Below are 17584 nucleotides of genomic sequence, written 5' to 3'. Positions count from 1 at the left end.
TTTTAATTGTGTTCATAAAGTTTAAAGAAACTATAATTAATTTGGAATTAATTAGGTTAAAAACACTTATTTCAAAATAGTGAGTGGGAGAGGGTTGATATCTCAAACATAACACATGGTCTCCATTATTAATATAACACCGTGAGATATGAATAGCGCCTCGCGACGGCTTTGTTTCGTCCCCCTAAGGAAGGTGTCTGGACATATCAATAGCAAGGTTATATTTCTTACATAGATAGGAACTAATGATGTATTTTAGGCTTGATCGACCCTAAGGCGGCATGTCCTAACACTACAAGAAATCTGATCTTTACCTACCAATATTTTACCTACCAATATATATTGGTAGGGAAAGTAATGTTTTGCCTACCAATATTTATTGGTAGATAATATTAGTAGGTAAATGCTAGTCCATTATATTATATTTCTGAACAGAGCTTTACCTACCAATAATATCAGTAGGTAATGATCTTTACCTACGTATATTATGGAGGGAAATTTTTTAACCATTCCCGCTCAATTTTCTCTCATTTTTTATTTTCATTATATTATTTTATTATTATAAATGCTTATTTGGAAGCTTATGTGGAGTAAATAAGCTGACATTTACCTACCAATTTCTTACCTACATATATATATTGGTAGGTAAAAATATCTTTTGCCCACTAATATTTATTGGTAGCGAATATTGGCAAGTAATTATTTGTCATTAGTATATTAATTCAGAAATGTTATTTCCTACCAATATTACCTACCAATACAGAGACTTTACCTACATTTATTTTTTAGGGAAAAATTTTACAATTCCCGCTCAATTTTTCCTCCCATTTTTGCTTACTTTTTATTTTATATTTTTATAAATGCTTATGCGTAAGGTGATGTATTATAATATTGATGATGTGTTGAATTTGTTGTAATATGTGTCTGCCAGCCTATATTTTTTTTATCAAATTAACAAATATATTATATGTTATATATTATATTTTACAACCCTTTCACGCACCCTTTTCTTTCCTGTTTCCGTTCCCTGTTCTCTCACAGCCCTTTTCTCCACAGCCGTTCCGTTCCTTGTTCTCTCACAGCCGCACGCCGCACCCTTTCCCTGTTCTCTCACAGCCACACCCTTATCACAGCCACACGTCGCCTCTTCCAGTTCTTCCTCAAGACCTGTATATCTGCAACTCCTGAGTATCAAGGTATCACCCATGACTATATTTCAAAAATTTTTCATTTTCAGTTTTTTCTTATTTCAGATCAAAGAAAATAGTTTAGAATTTAAAAGCAAGAACAGCTTCTTGTCTGCATCTTGAATCGACAACGATCCAGCCGTGTATCGAATGTTTTGAGGCAGTCTCTTCGTTTGCGATAGTGAAATGATATTCTAGATGTTGTAGAATGTCTAGCTCACTCGCCCATAAATTTACTTCCAAGTTTTCCTGTTGACTGTGGGACTTTTATGGGTTTGAATTATATGTAGACATATAGACTTTTATGGGTTTGAATTGTATATAGACATATAGACATAGGCCTACAACACGTTCAGATTTAAATTTATATAATTGTAAATGAAAAAAAGTCAAATATTCAACACTTTTTAATATATATAATCGCCCATAAATTTACTTCCAAGTTTTCCTGTTGACTGTGGGACTTTTATGGGTTTGAATTATATATAGACATATAGACTTTTATGGATTTGAATTGTATATAGACATATAGACATAGGCCTACAACACGTTCAGATTTAAATTTATATAATTGCAAATGAAAAAAAGTCAAATATTCAACACTTTTTAAATTTATATAATTGCAAATGAAAAAAGTCAAATATTCAACACTTTTTAAATTTATATAATTGCAAATAAAAAAAGACAAATAGTCAGCACGTCCTGTGAACTTTTTTTTTTTGTTTGTTTAATCAAATTATAATATATTAAACACTATTAAACCATAAAAATATCTGAAAAGCGTTGTGAATATTTTGGTATATTTTGTATTCTGACTATACTAGTATACATACATTCGGTTTGTTGCTTCTTCTATGTGCAGGTTCAACAAGCTTTTTCAGACCTGGAGAGGTAATTTCAGTGCTTTTTTGGGTATAGGAATCTTGTAAACATGCTAGTGTTATAATAAAAATGTAATATCTAACTAAGTTCTATATTGCATTAGTTTATAATAAAAATGGCTGCTTTAAGAAGTCATTGGCAGCCAACATATTTGATTATGCATGTATTTGTTTGCTCTTAAATAGCATCCTTTGGCTAAAATGCTGTTTTCTCAAACTCTTGATTCTTTGCTGCTGTTGTTGTTTACAGGGAGCGTGGTTATCTTGTTACTGATGAAGTGTTTGAGGTAATTTTTAACTTAGTTGCTTTCGATGAAAGCCAAGTTGTAATTGTATGTTGACTAGTGATTGGTGGTGGCACTTATTTGTCCAGTACTTGTAGCTACTGGTATGAGAGTTATTATTAGCTCGTGTTCTCTCTCTCACTCTCTCTTTCTCTCTCGATTTTCGTGTTGTTAATTTCCTATTCTCAATTGCTGCTAAATATTGGTCGCAGGCATTGGTAAAAATTGGATTCTCGCTGGACTCTCCTGCTTTTTACACTGCCTGTGAGGTAAATCATTTTTTTTTATTTGGTAACATACCAAATATCATTTTTTCAAATTACAGGGTAACATACAAAATTTTACACTGTCTGCTGATTATTTTGCTATAGAATGATTCATATCTTTAATGTGCTATGTTATGAACAAATAATTCATGCAAAATTCTGATTTATTAAGGTCTTATGTTGTTAACCTATGGAAAGTTTCTGAATGTTTTATGAATGATATACTCTGCAGCCTCATGCATCTCAAATATTGTTTTGTACCAAAGAAATTGTTTAAATGCAATGATGTATGCCAGATGATCTAGCAGGAATACATTAGTTCTAGAAGACCGAAGAAAAAGATGTAATTTGACCTCTGGTATTGCTATCAGTATACTCTGATTACATAAAATATATACACCTATATTTCCTTTTGTACTAGACGTGTATTATGATTATAGCACAAACTTGTGGGTATCTATGCACACATATCTCATACATACATAAGCAGGATGTTGATAATGCATTATCTATAACAGATATGTATACATGTATATATATTTCTAAAACTTGTAGCTTTTTTATGTTAAAGAGTTTAACAATGTTACATTCTGAGACCTTTGTAGCTCTTGTAGTTGTGGTATTGTGTGTCCTCAATACCAATGTCTGTGAGGTAAATCATAACACATACGAGCAGGTAAATTGGATTCTCGCTGGACTCTCCTGTTTTCACTGTCTTTTTATTTTTACATTTTTTTTATTTGATTTGATTCTTTATATTTGTTTGCAAGTTATGTTTTCTAAAAATTTTGTATAACTTTCAGATCTGATTTTATTTTAGTTTTGATTGAATTCTTGTTGTTTTTATTGTTGATCATTTTTTTCAATCAGAATATAATTGTAATATGAATTTCTTGTAGTGCTTTGAGGTTTTGGGCTTGGTCTGGGTGGCTCTGTGATTTTTGAATTAGGCTTGGCGGCTTTAACACTTTTGGAATTTAGCCTTGGAAGCCTTGAGGTAACATTTTTATGATTTATAGTGATATCAAATCCTTACTAATCTGAAAGTTTGATGATGAATCATTGTCCTGAGGCACTTTTTGGTGCTTTGTTTATAGTTTTTGTGATTGGTTGTTTATGCATTTGAATTTGTCTATGCTATTTCTTTTGTATTTTGTTTTTGGTACTTTGTTTATGAGTTGTTAGTGGCTTTCCTTCTGTTGTTTATGTACTAAGATTGATTAAAAGTCTAGTTTCTTTGGAAGAGACTACAAAATAATAAAATAAAAAATCAATAAATTAACACTATTTAATAAGCTTACTGTCATTTTCTATTGGTACTTAGTTTAGAGTTCAGAGACAAACTGTTATGGTTTATTTGCTTTGAATATGTACAAAAATATGTGCACCACATATATATACATACATATATTTATATGTTTCTATATAATGACAATAGTTCTTTCAATTCAATATTGTTTTTAAAAAAAAGAAGAAAGAATTAGTAATAAAGATGCATTCATGAGTCTTTGTCAGATAGATCAAATCCCATGTTACTAAATTGAACCTCCCCAAAAAATGCAATGTCCATTAGAGGTGCTTGTCTAGCAGCAACTTCCATGATTCTCAGTTTAGCTGCCCCAAGTAGCTGAACTATAACAATTTTCATTGTTTTCCTCATCCTTTTGTAGCCTCTCCATTTTCATTTCACTTCCCCTAAATCAATCTCCCACTCTCTCTTCTTTCTTATTTGCCTAATTCATTTATAATAATCTACAAAAGAGAAAAATCTTTAATATTTACCATCCTTTCTTATTCTTTTTCTTGCTCTTGTTCTCCTCTGTGTTATATGTAAGTAATTTAAATTTTTATTTATTATATTTATTATATTTCTTACTAATAATTAATTAAATATAATATTAGGATAAAATGATGGAGTTAAGGGGTCAACATCCTCCAGAAGAACTGTCTGATAAAGAGATTATGGAGCGTGTACTTGGACGTGATTCGGTATACTTGCGAGGGTGGGGGCGGTCTCCTAGTGTCACAACTTCTACTTCACATCGTGAAAATATTGTGGGTAATCAACCAACTTATGAAGAGTTACTTGAACGACTTAATGATACAACTTCCCGCCTTAATGCTACTAACGAACAACTTAGTGTAGTTGTGGATATACTTCGTCATAACAATTTGATGGCACCGCCGCCTCCACCACCTCCAACAGACCAAGCTTAAGATGCAAATTTAAGAGAGTCGCCATCTATTTCAGTTCGGGAGTCACAAGATGATTCTTAGTTTATTTACATTAATTTACTAAGGAATGAACTTTATGAAGTTTTTTTTTTATTTTGGTAGGGGTAACCTTAAAATGATAATTTTATGACTTATTTTAGTATTGAACATTATAAAGAATTTTAGCATTAAACATTTTATTATTGAATGGTTTTTTTCTAGTTTATTTCTAATATAGAACATTTACAAATAACTGTTATTATCTTTTACCTACACATAACCAATAAATTTGAACAAAATATAAATTGTGTAACAAACCAATAAAATAATGCTATGTGGGCTAATAAAATGATGCCACGTAGGATGCCATGCAGGCTGCCACACAAGCTGCCACATAGGATGCCACGCATGATGCCACATAGGATGCCACGTAGAATGCCACGTCATCAGACACGTAAAACTGCAAAAACCATGTCAGCATACACGTAGGATGCCATGTCATCAAACACGTCATCTGATGACTCATCAATTGATTTATAACTTAGTGGGGTCCACTGATTCTTTTACCTACCATTGTTAATAAGTGTAGGTAAAGACTCTTTCCCCACTAACTTTTACCTACCAATCTCTACCAATTCAATATTGGTAGGTAAACCATATTACCCACCATTAGGCTAGTTTTACCTACACTTACAATTGGTAGGTAAAGACCCCATTTTCTTGTAGTGTAAGTTAAGTCATGAACTCCGAAATAATGGGTTACACTCACAAAGTTATGATTAAGCTTGAGAGTGGATAATCATAACTTGACCAAACTAAGCGGTACTTTAATGTTTAAAAGAGAAAATAAAGTGTTATTTTAAGTATTAAACAATAAAGATAAGAATGTCTTATAAATTCTCTAAAATTAATTTGACCGACCCTAAGGCGGCACTTTAATTGTTAGAAAATTTTATCGTGGAAATTAATCTTTATTTTGTGTGTTTTAATTGTGCTCATGCATCACGTTTAATTTCCGAAACTTTGATATTTATTTTTCTAAATAATAATAATAATAATTTGTACTTATTTATTACCAGCAAAATGTCTATTGGTGAATCACACACCGATGCCTTTCTCAAATCCTTGGTTTTTGAACCTGGAAATATGAAACACTAGTTTCGAGGCATGTTGACTATTTTTTCTTATAAGAAGATGATGTCAACTGTATGTGAAAAACCTCCAACAGAACCACCTCTGGCTACTAGCTATGAAGCAGAAGAAAAATATGCAGATTGGATGAAATCCGATCGTATGGCACGTTATTGCATGCTTTCAACCATGCCTGACGAAACAAAGGAAAAATATATACACTATGACTCAGCCCATGAGATGTGGCGAGCAATGACAGAGGAAGTCTATGCTGAAAGTCGTCGTTTATATCAAACGAAAAAGGTAAATAAGATTTACATATATTTTTCAACTTTGAATAATAGATTCAAATACAATGAATATCAGATTCAAATTTTTGGATAGTAGATTCAAAAATATATGCCACTAAACTATTTTTCTTTTGTCTTTCCTTTTGCAGAATCAGAACCCTGAAAAAGAGGAAGAGACTGATGAGGATTTTGGTAGCGAGTAAGGAGCTGGAGAAGTTGGAGAGCAGTAGTTTTATTTAGTAATTTTATTGTTAATTGAACAATTTAAATTTCTTTATTTTGTTTTAGAAATTTTAGATTTCTTTAAACAAAGAAAACTACAGTCTAGAAATTTAGTTTATTGTTAATAATTTTGATTATTAATGTTTGGAAACTTATTTCTATTTTTGCATAACATTTATTTCTTTTATTAATAAAGTAGTTATTATTTAAAGAAATTATCTATTTATTTATTATGCAAATGCTTTGGGATAAACAAAGTTTACATACTTATAATGAATGACAAATTTTTATAATTTTGAATTATTTAAAAACAACTAATCCTAGATCTATTAAACTGATTCTGATAGTGAAACATATCTGTGACACTTGAGATTGGACCATATTGGTCTAGACAGAATAAATAGGCTTATAAAGGATAGTCCTTTGAGAGAACCATTTATTGGATCTCTCCCTATTTATGAATCCTGTCTAGAAAACAAAATGACCAAGAGACCTTTCTTTGCTAAAAGGTTCAAGAGCCACAGAACCACTTCATCTAGTACACATGGATGTTAGCAATCCACTTAATGTACAAGCAAGAGGAGGTTGTGAATATTTCGTCATTTTCATTAACGATTATTCAAGATATGGTTATCTATACTTAATGCAAAGAAAATCTGAGACTTTTAGAAAGTTCAAAGAATTTCAAGCAGAGGCTGAAAAGCAATTAGGTAAATCACTAAAAAGCACTTCGATCTGATCGAGGAAGAGAGTACTTGGACTGTGAATTCAAGAACCATCAACATGAGCATGGCATTCAATTCCAACTCACTACACCTGAAACAACACAGTAAAATGATGTTTCAGAAAGTCGGAATAGAACGTTACTAGATATGGTTAGATGAATGATGAGTTTCTCATCATTACCACTGTCATTCAGGGGCTATGCAATTCAATGTGTTCTATACATATTGAAAGATGCTCCACCTAAGTCTATCCAAAAGACACCCATAGAATTATGGAATGGTTGTAAACCTGGTCTACACCATTTTAGAATTTGAGGGTGTCGTGCATACGTGCTTAATAGGAAGACCGGGAAGTTGGAAACGTGCTCTAAAGTATGTATGTCTGTGGGATATTCCAAAGAGACTAGAGGAAAGAATTTACCATAGTCCAAAAGAAAATAAAACATTTGTATTGACAAATGCACATTTTCTTGAATATCACTATGTTAATAACCACAAACCTCGCAGTAAGATTGTACTGAGGAGATGGTCTCAAATAAAGTCGCAAAGTCACCAGCAATAACCAATGAAAAACGGCAAGAAGAAACTACTAGTTCTAGTCAGAATAGTAGAGAACTTCATTGTAGTGGGAGGGTTAGTAAGTAATCCACACGCTATGAACACGAAGTTCAAATGCTTGTGCTTGACACAAACAAAGACGATCCATTGACATTGGAAGATGCAATGAATCATTCTGACAAGAAAAAAATGGCAAGAAGCCATGAACCAAGAAATGGAATCGATGTATTCCAATTCTGTCTGGGTTCTTGAAAATCCACCTGAGAATATCAAATCCATTGGTTGCAAGTGGATATTCAAGAAGAAAAGAGGAGCAGATGGGAAAGTAGAGACTTTCAAAGCAAGGCTTGTAGCCAAAAGGTTACACACACAAAAGAAGAGGTTGACTATGAAGACACCTTTTCTCCTGTAAGAGGGGTTGACTATGAAGAAACCTTTTCTCCATTAGCCATGCTAAAATCCATTCGTATACTTTTGTCCATAACTGCGTGCATGGATTATGAGATTTGGCAAATGGATGTCAAAGCAGCTTTTCTGAATGGTTGCCTTGACAAAACCATTTACATGTCTCAACCAGAAGGGTTCGAATTAAAAGATCAAGAGCAAAAGGTTTGCAAGCTTCTTAGGTCCATTCATGGACTCAAACAAGCTTCTAGATCTTGGAATCTTAGATTTGATGACACAAGAAAAACATTTGGTTGTTGAACAAAATGTTGACGATCTTCGTGTCTATAAACAAATCAAAGATGATATAGTAGTATTCCTCGTTCTTTATGTTGATGATATCCTACTCATTGGGAAAGATGTAGAGACATTATCAAATGTAAAGAACTGGTTAGTTGAACAATTCCAAATGTAAGATTTGGGAGAAGCCAAGTATGTTCTGGGCATTAAGATTCTTAGAGATAAACAGAACAAAACTTTGGCACTGTCTCAAGCAACTTATTTTGATAAGGTGCTAAAACGCTTTAATAAGCAAAACTCCAAAAAGGGTGATATGCCAACCCATTCTGGAGTATTCCTTTCCAAGGAGCAGTGTCCCAAGACACCTCAGGAAAAGGAAGACATGAGACAGTATCCCTATGCCTCAGTAGAAGGCAGTCTAATGTACGCCATGTAGTGTACAAGACCTGACATTTGTTATGTAGTAGGGATAGTCAGCCGTCATCAATCCAATCCTGGATTGAGTCATTGGATTGCAGTGAAGAATATTCTCAAGTATCTTAGAAATACTAGAGATTATATGCTTGTATATTCAGGTGGAGACCTGAACCCCACTGGTTACACTGATTCTGATTTTCAATCAGAAAGATATAGTCAGAAATTGACTTCTGGATCAATGTTTATTGTTGGAGGAGGAGCATTAGTCTGGAGAAGCATTAAGCAAACCAACATTGCAGACTCCACCATGGAAGCTGAGTATATAGCGGCTTGTGAAGCAGCTATGGAGGCTCTGTGACTCAAAAGGTTCTACTCCGATCTGAAAGTTGTTCCAGAATTGGAGAAACCACTTGTTCTTTACTGTGACAATAGTGGAGCAGTGGCCAATTCTAAAGAACCAAGAAGCCACAAGAGGGGAAAGCATATAGAGCGCAAATACCAGTTAGTTAAAGAAATTGTACATAGAGGAGATGTGTCCATTCTGAAGTCATATCAGAACACAACCTCGCAGACCCGTTCACGAAGACGCTTCCAGCAAAGCAATTCGAGGGTCATGTACGTAATATGGGATTGAGAGAAATGTCTCACTTGCTTTAAGTACAAGTGGGAGATTGTTAGGAGTGTGTCCTAAAAGCATGTAAAGACATTTGTTTTTTCTGTGAATAAATAAATACGATGGGTTTATTATTATTGTTATATTTAGATTGTTAAATTATTGTTTGAATAATTTTGTAAATATCAGAAAAATTCCATATTCATTATTGAGGATGTGATCTTGTATTAGTACGAGAGAATTAAGATCACATGAATGAATAAAAATAGTCAACAACAACAAATTAAAGTTATGGAATTCTTTAATTGGAGTTGTAAGTGCGGTTTACTGAGTATCATTATGATACAAATAATCTAGATTCGGATTATTGATGTGGTAAGACATCTCGGTAAAGGTGCTTTATATAATATGATTATATATGACAAGGACCGATGTGAATTAAAGTCTTTATCCAAAAACCATTTAACAATAAAGACTTGTAATTCATATCATAACTGATGATCATTTATAGATCAACCTGAATCCTGAGTGTGCATGAACTCCTGTTCATGTTTATTAAATCTTTTGATTCATTCGTTAAGGTCTCTTCAAAGAATGAGGGTAATGACTTTTGTTTTGGAGATTTAATATCATGGATGGCTGGGAACATGTATCAACAATACGGAATCTAATCTTTCCTAACGGATCGTATATTAGTTCCCTTAAGGGTTAATTCTGGAACTGAATGATTTTGAGCTCAAATCTATAATTAGATTATAGATTAATTATTCACTAGTGAATTAATGGTACTTAAGGAATAAGAAGTAAATTAGAAAGGTTAAATGGTAATTCTTCCATTCTAATTTATGAACTAATTAATTAGAGGGTTGAACTATTGCAAGATGGTTATATCAATGGACGACTTAAGAAAAAGATTTCTGTAAAAGTATATCTATAACATAAAGAGTGCAATTCTGAATTTATAGTGAAGTAATATCATAATTAATAAATTAACTATTATAATTAAAGAGTTTAATTATTTAGTTTCAATTTATTGAAGCTTAATGTTATAGGTCCATGGTCCCCAAAATGGCTCAAACAATCACTGTCAAAGGCAAATACAAAAATGGGCAAAAAGGACTTATGTGATAAGTAAAATATTTTTCTATGTATCAAACATAATTATTGATTAATTATGTGTAATTAATTAATTATTTGATTTAACAAAAATTTAATTAATTTTGAATTAATTTATTTTTTGGGAATTTTGGTATTTAAATAATAATAAAATTGGGAAAAATCACATGCCTGCACATGCATGTGGTACACGTGTGGCACAGTGCACAGGCACTGTGCTACACGCATAAGAGAGAGACTTGGTCTCTTGATTCCACAATTTTAGTTCTTTAAATATTAAATAAATAATGAGATATTTTGATTTGATTTAAATATTATTATTTAAACAAAAATCTGATAACTGATCAGTTATTTTGAATTTGTTTAAAATAACAAATATTTTAATATATTGGATATTATTAAATATTGGATATCAGTTTTCACAGAACGTAAGTTTTCAGGGATAGAAAAATATGTAGGATTCTCTTAGAGAAGAGAACAGTGACAAAAACAAAGGTCATTGTTCTTCACAAAACCTAGGTCCAAACTTTATCAGATCTCATGTGTTGAGAATATTTGATAAATAGTTATTGCCTATTATTTGTATAGCGAGCCCACACTCGTTCTTTGGGTGACTGAGAACATTTTGGAAGATCTTGGTGTGAGATCTCAAGGATTCAGCCATACGAAAAGATAGCAGCAAGGAAGGACCTGAGGTAATGTTTCTATTCTTGTCCTTGATTCAATATATATATGAGTGTGAAGAAGTAGATCTAGAAATCTTATGGGATTAATCTGACAATTTGATTGTTGTTCCGCTGCGCATAATCTCTGATTTGATCAATAAGAACCAACAGGTTTAACCCTAGTTCCTCTGAGAAACCCTCGGCCGTGGTGATCGAATAACTACATATGTACACGTCGTCACCGAAGCTCTCCAACTCATGGCTGGTCCAGCTTCCATTTCCCCTTACCTACACCACATAGCACCCGTAAGCCAAGGCTCAACAAGAAAACTATAAATAAGTACAAGAACAATAAATATAGATTCTAAATGTATATCTAGCATGCCCAGCAGTAATAGACTACTCATGCATGCATATTGTTATCCCCAAAAATTGGAGATCGATGACGTGGCAATAGAGGTGACAAGTGGCAGTACATGGTCCGTAAAAGACACATTAAATAGTCAAAAAATACATTGACTCCTCAGAGTTGTGATAAAGTGACCCAGTAGACTGATGAAGAGTTTTGACTGCTTGAGAGGTGTCATGTCCAAGCCAAGTGCACAAGTGCACCCGAGGAGAGTACTTGGCCCAAAGGTGTGGTCGGACTTTGGTTCGAGGAGAGCCCAAGGGCATGGTCGGACTTTGGTCCGAGGAGAGCTAAGGTTTGGTCAGACCTTGGTCCGAGGAGAGCCAAGGTGTGGTCGGACCTTGGTCCGAGGAGAGCCAAGGTGTGGTCAGACCTTGGTTCAAGGAGAGCCCAGGAGTGTGCTCGGACCTTGTTCCGAGGAGAGCCCAAGGGGGTGGTCCGAGGAGAGCCCAAGGGAGTGGTCCGAGGAGAGCCCAAGGGTGTAGTCCGAGGAGAGCCCAAAAAGTGACTAGTCAGACTTTGGTCCGAAGAGAGTTTAAGGGGTCTGGTCCTTATGCGTATGTCCAACAAATGCATGGTTGTCCAAATAAAGAAATGGCATGCTAGAGGAGAGTGCCATGTTAGACGAGAGACATGGCATGCTAGAGGAGAGTGCCATGTTAGAGGAGAGACATGGCATGCTAGACCATAATGCCATGTTAGAGGAGAGGAGTGCATGTCCTACCACCATGCACATGTTCAACCAGCAAATGCATGTCCTACCAGCACTTGCATGTCCTACCAGCAAGTGCATGACTATCTAGTGAAGGTGTGTTCGACCAGCTTGAAGGATATATGGTTCAACCAGATAGAGGAGGACTAAGTCAAGATTCCCAGAAACGACTCCAACAAGAACCGATCTTGGCACACACGGGAATCTCTCATTCTTTCCACAAATTGGGGGTTTTGTTACATTTTGAATGTTTTTTTTTGTAATTTAAATGTAATAAATATAATAAAATATCCCGATCCTAGGGGATATCAGATGTATGATCCTAAGCCTATAAATATATGGCTTATGAGATCAGAAAAAGGACTTTTGGCAATTTGACAATTGGTCTGAGTTTCTAGAGAGAGAAAGTGCGTCTTCTTGAGAGAACCCTTTTTGTATTCCTGAAAATTTACAATGAAGAAACTCAGTTGACACTGGTTCATCTGATCTTGAGTGTAATAAAGTAATAAAATCTCTAAGTGGATTAGGCTATTACCGACTGATCAGGGCTGAACCACTATAAAATCTTGTGTGTTATTTACGTTTCTTGATTAAACTGTCTGTGTCGTTTAAATTCTCTAGAAGGTTTATCGTTTTTTGACGTTCTCACGTCGTTGGCCAAAAACGCGGTCAACACATATGTTTACAAATAAATAATTATAGGACCATTATGGGACCGCTGCCTTGAATAGATGACCATAGAGTCAACCCGGGGCCTTATGCCCTAGCTAAGTGACCATAGACTCACCGGATCCCTTTGCCCTAGCTCTGAGTAACTAGCCATAGAGCTAGCCAAGCTCTTTATTTTTTTTTCCAAATGACCATAGGGTCGCCCAACGTAATAGTACATCCCTGATTAGGCTTAGGCCTCTCGACCAGCGAATAACATGCTATTTCCGCCCTTGACTAATAAGTCAATGCCTTAACCAGATATTTAGACAACTAGATAAACAGATAACCAGATACAGATAAGCATACATCAAATGATACAACTATGCATACATATTAATCATATATCTCAGCTAATTATATACAAACACAGTAATGATCATGTTCCTTAATGAGATTGGGCCCTAATCACATAGATAATCACATTTAACATGTACTGGGTGTAGATTTCTTACCTCAGGTTTAAGTGCAACATATAAAAAGAACGACCCTCAAGCACGATCCTAGTTCCGAGCCCCTAGCAGTAATCTAGTCACAACAATAATATAGAATCCTGTCAATAACGAGCGAATAAAGGCTTCCCGACCGAGCCCTAGCCTTCAGGACATCGAATTCTACCAAACAGGGTAGTAGAAATCGATCCTGAGCCCTTAGGTTTAAGTTCCCGTCACTCAAAACCTGACTGGGCCATATTTGCCTATGCGAGACGCGGCACCCCCTTGTGGGTCGTGGTGTGCCTCAAGTCAAAGCCCTTCCCCTACAAAATCCCAGGGACATGCTTCGCGACTCAGGCCTGAAGGGTCGCGGCGTGCGCGCGCGACCCTACAAACCCCAATTTTCCCAACTTTTCCTCAGCCAATTCTATAAAAAAAAAAATCCATCCCAATTAAGTCCCAAAACCATAATTCAATCCCCTAAACATCATCAACACTTTAACACCAACAAAACCCAAGCTTAAACTTGACCAAAACCCCACCAAAACTTACAATCAACACCTTGAGCCTCAAAGCTCAAGAACACCATAAAACCCAAACCAGAATCAATGAAAACAAGGACTAGAGCTTACCTCAACTGTGATTTGTATCCTCCTAGCTGCAACTAATCCAACCCTAGACTCAAGCCTTCAATTCCAAGCTCCCCAGCCTTTAATTTCCCTTAGTTTTTCTCAAAAATCAACCAACCTAAATGAGAGAGAGAGGGGAGAGATAGCTGCTAAGAGTGTTTAAGTTCAAAGTGTTCTACTAGGTTCTAAGGCTGCTGAGTATGACCCTTCTTTAGGCAACTAAATGTCTAAAATACCCCTGCCCACTTACTCATCACACGCCCCAAGTGCAAATGGTCGTTTATTACATTTTCCCGTTAATCCTAATTAACGCCTCACAATTCCTGTTATCTCCCATATCCTCGAATAATCACTAAACCATTTCCCATTACCCGATAATTCCCAGTAATATACTAAATTACCAAAATACCTCTAGGCTCACCCCGAGCCGGGTATTTGATCCTGTTATGACTAGACCACTAACTTGCTCCCTAAGATCGCCTCGTGCCGAATAACCCAAATATATCCACATAATAATGTGGTCTCAATTAATACATACACACACACACACACACACACATATATATATATATTCAAATATGCCATCAACGGGCCAAATTACGAAAATTGCTCTTCTAATAAGAAACAGGCCTACATGCATATTAAATACACCTAAACATCACATCTAGTCATTTTATAATATAACTCACATAATCATATAATGATACACATATATCACATAAATACATATTTCATAAGTAAATCACATATATTCAAATAATTCTTTATAATTTACCATCCTAGCCCCCTAATCAAAGCCCTAAGCCTTATTAGGTAACTAGGGGCGTTACATCCCAAGCTGGAAATGGATGCCTTATAGGCTATGGAGGATGTTGAATTGGAGATGGTGATGTTCTCTCATTGTTTCGAGCAAGCCCTACTGGTTCTGGATTGTTGCTTCGAGTTACTCTTTGAGTGACTCGGTTATTCCCAGTGTCTACAGGCACTTCCCATCCTGGTTATTGTTTACCCGTGAAGGATTTTAGAGACAAAGTCCCTTGCTGGTTAACACAAGGGTTTACATCAGGTCCTCTTGTCTGGGCCTGGTGAGCTCTTTGCTCGGCCATCCAAGCTGCAGTGCTTCCTCGGGGTTGTTCCCTTGCTCTCTTAGGGGCTACCTCAGCTTCGACAACCCTTCTATCCATTTCCCCATTCAAACGGGCTGCTTCAATCAGTCATTCTCGCAATCGCTAATTCTCCAGCTCCACCATGGGGACATACCTTGTTGGTTCATGATAATCCTGATGAGGTTTTTGTGAGCTCTGCCTAGGATCTCGAGGGGTCGTGGAGGCACTCCCCTCATATGGGGTTTGTTCATCATTCATGGGCCGTTTGTCAACCCATCTAGGATATTCTTCACTCTGTGGGGTTGTCTCTTCAAATATTTTTGGGAGTGGGTGCCCACTTCCAGATCCAGAAAAGTTTCCAGTGGGGGCAGCCATTATGACGATGAACTAAGAATTTTAGGGAGGTAGTTTGAATCGCTTAATACTCTCAATGAAAGCACCAAATTGTTGATACAATTTTTTGTCAACTAAAATATACAAGAGCGATTAAGCAAGAAAAAACGTTCCAGAGAAATAAGAATAAACACATAGGTTTTTTACGTGGTTCAGTAGTTTAGTCCACCTACTCCTTGAGTCATTTTTATTGAATGTTCTGAGTTAAAGCGTCATAAGAAATTTCCCAGAGATTCAGTACTGACTTTTTGCGTGTATCATAAATGACTACAGTCCAGATTTTTATAGACCTGGTTTCAGATTCCCGTCCCCACGATTTTAGGGGAAGTTACATAAATATCTTAATTTGAATTTAAAATACAAATAGATCAATCAACAATAAAACATCTAAACCAATCCTCAGAAAATAGGAACTGTCCACTTACGTACTGTTTTCTGACGTTGTTTCAACGCGCTTTCGATATGATCTTCATACTTCTTCGAACTGAGACACCTCTTATCTGAGCTAAAATAACGTTTAAGATTTTGATCCAATTCTCTACTTTCGACCTGAGATGATCTAATGCATTGTAATTACAAAAATATTATTAATGATACTAATATTTGAACCCAAGCTTATTGTGATGTTTACCTATCATACTTTTCGAGCAAAATGATTTTTCTTGAAATTAGGGTATAACAAATATGAAAGAAAAAAAAGAACCAATTGTGATTGTAACCGATTATTTATCCAAGCCTTGAAACAAATAAGATCCAAAAAAAAAAATCTAAACTTATCATAATCGTAACTGATTACAACTAGGTTTGAAAAAAAAATAAGATCATCTAAAAAAACAGAACCAATCACAATGGTACCTGGTTACTTAGTCAAGTGTGAAAACAAAATCATATCTAAAAAAAAAAAAATCTAAATTAATCGTTATCGTAACTGGTTACAACTAGGACTAAAAAAAATAAGATATGAATAAAAAGAATCAGGCATCATTGTACCTGGTTACTTAAACAAACCTGGAAAAAAAATTAGAAATCAGAACAGATCATGATAGTAACCGATTACAGTTAGGTTTGGAAGAAAAAAAAAATCAAATATGAAGTGTAAAATCATATTTGAAATGGCAAAATGATATGTGAAAAAGAAGAAGAAGAACAAAAAGAATAAGGATAAAACCAGATTTGAAGAAGAAGAAGAAGAAAAAGAAGAAGAAGAAGAAGAAGAAGAAGAAAGAAGAATAATAATAGTAAGAAGAAGAAGCAGAGAGGCGGAGGTGCGTCGCCATCAGTGGCAGGGACGGGGGCGGAGGTGGCATCGCCAGTGAAGGGCTGAGATGAGGGAACCAACTGAGGAAGGAGAGATGAATAAATGAGAAAAGAGAGAGATATATGGTGATGGAGAGAAGAGATGGTGGGAGAGAGTTTTGTGTATTTATAATTATCATAATCTATTTTTTATATTTTATGGAATTACCATATTTTAGATTTTTTTTTCTTTCAAAACTTTGCATATTTTGTATAATTATTTTTTTCCCATAAATATGGAAAGTATGTTTATTTTTCTCGTATTTATGTAAACTTCTCTTCTTTATTTACTTTGTTTGTTAATTTTAATAATTTTATTTTATCTTGTTTTCATATTGTACGCCCTGAATATCCGCACGTACTTTGTCGAGCTAGAAAAGGATCATAGCCGATTCGCCACGTGTTCACCGTTCATCCAGAGCTGTTTGGTTCGATTCCCTAAATAAATAGCTCGAGCTGATGGATCATCTAGTTGCTCATCACTTGGAGCCACTGTCAGCATGGTATCAAAAGGCACGAGCTAGCACTACATTAAGCTCGTGGCACATCAGAGGCCCGACATACCCCCAGATCTTTATAAAGTCAACCACGCAATATAAACGTGCATATAACAGACATCATGTGTCTGTTTTATTCCTGAATTT

General features: G+C 35.1%; 1 protein-coding gene and 1 long non-coding RNA gene across 7 annotated transcripts; both read left to right on the top strand.

The window, feature by feature from the left end:
* The first annotated feature begins 992 nt into the window (after positions 1–992).
* Positions 993–5085, top strand: LOC133777935 (uncharacterized). 6 transcript variants are annotated; one of them, XR_009868915.1, is made up of 8 exons: positions 993–1196; positions 2050–2078; positions 2319–2355; positions 2565–2621; positions 2851–2961; positions 3233–3294; positions 3518–3615; positions 4521–5085. It is a non-coding gene; the product is annotated as an uncharacterized LOC133777935 (long non-coding RNA). The 6 variants fall into 6 exon arrangements; XR_009868913.1 differs by having other exon boundaries at positions 3224–3294; XR_009868914.1 differs by having other exon boundaries at positions 2851–2976.
* An 846-nt stretch (positions 5086–5931) lies between these two features.
* LOC133833884 (uncharacterized) lies at positions 5932–6628 on the top strand. The gene is made up of 2 exons (XM_062263487.1): positions 5932–6266; positions 6403–6628. Exons 1-2 carry the CDS (start codon positions 6000–6002, stop codon positions 6454–6456), a joined length of 321 nt encoding a protein of 106 aa, XP_062119471.1. The 5' UTR covers positions 5932–5999; the 3' UTR covers positions 6457–6628.
* The last annotated feature ends 10956 nt before the right edge of the window (positions 6629–17584 follow it).

Source organism: Humulus lupulus, chromosome 5 (genome assembly GCF_963169125.1).
Source record: "Humulus lupulus chromosome 5, drHumLupu1.1, whole genome shotgun sequence".
NCBI classification, from domain to species: Eukaryota; Viridiplantae; Streptophyta; class Magnoliopsida; order Rosales; family Cannabaceae; genus Humulus; species Humulus lupulus.
This window is presented reverse-complemented; position numbering and strand designations above follow the sequence as displayed.

Coding starts and splice junctions, on each gene's coding strand:
- LOC133833884 (XM_062263487.1), top strand. CDS start 6,000: ATGTTGACTATTTTTTCTTATAAGAAGATGATGTCAACTGTATGTGAA. Junction 6,267..6,402: donor GTTTATATCAAACGAAAAAG/GTAAATAAGATT, acceptor TTCCTTTTGCAG/AATCAGAACCCTGAAAAAGA.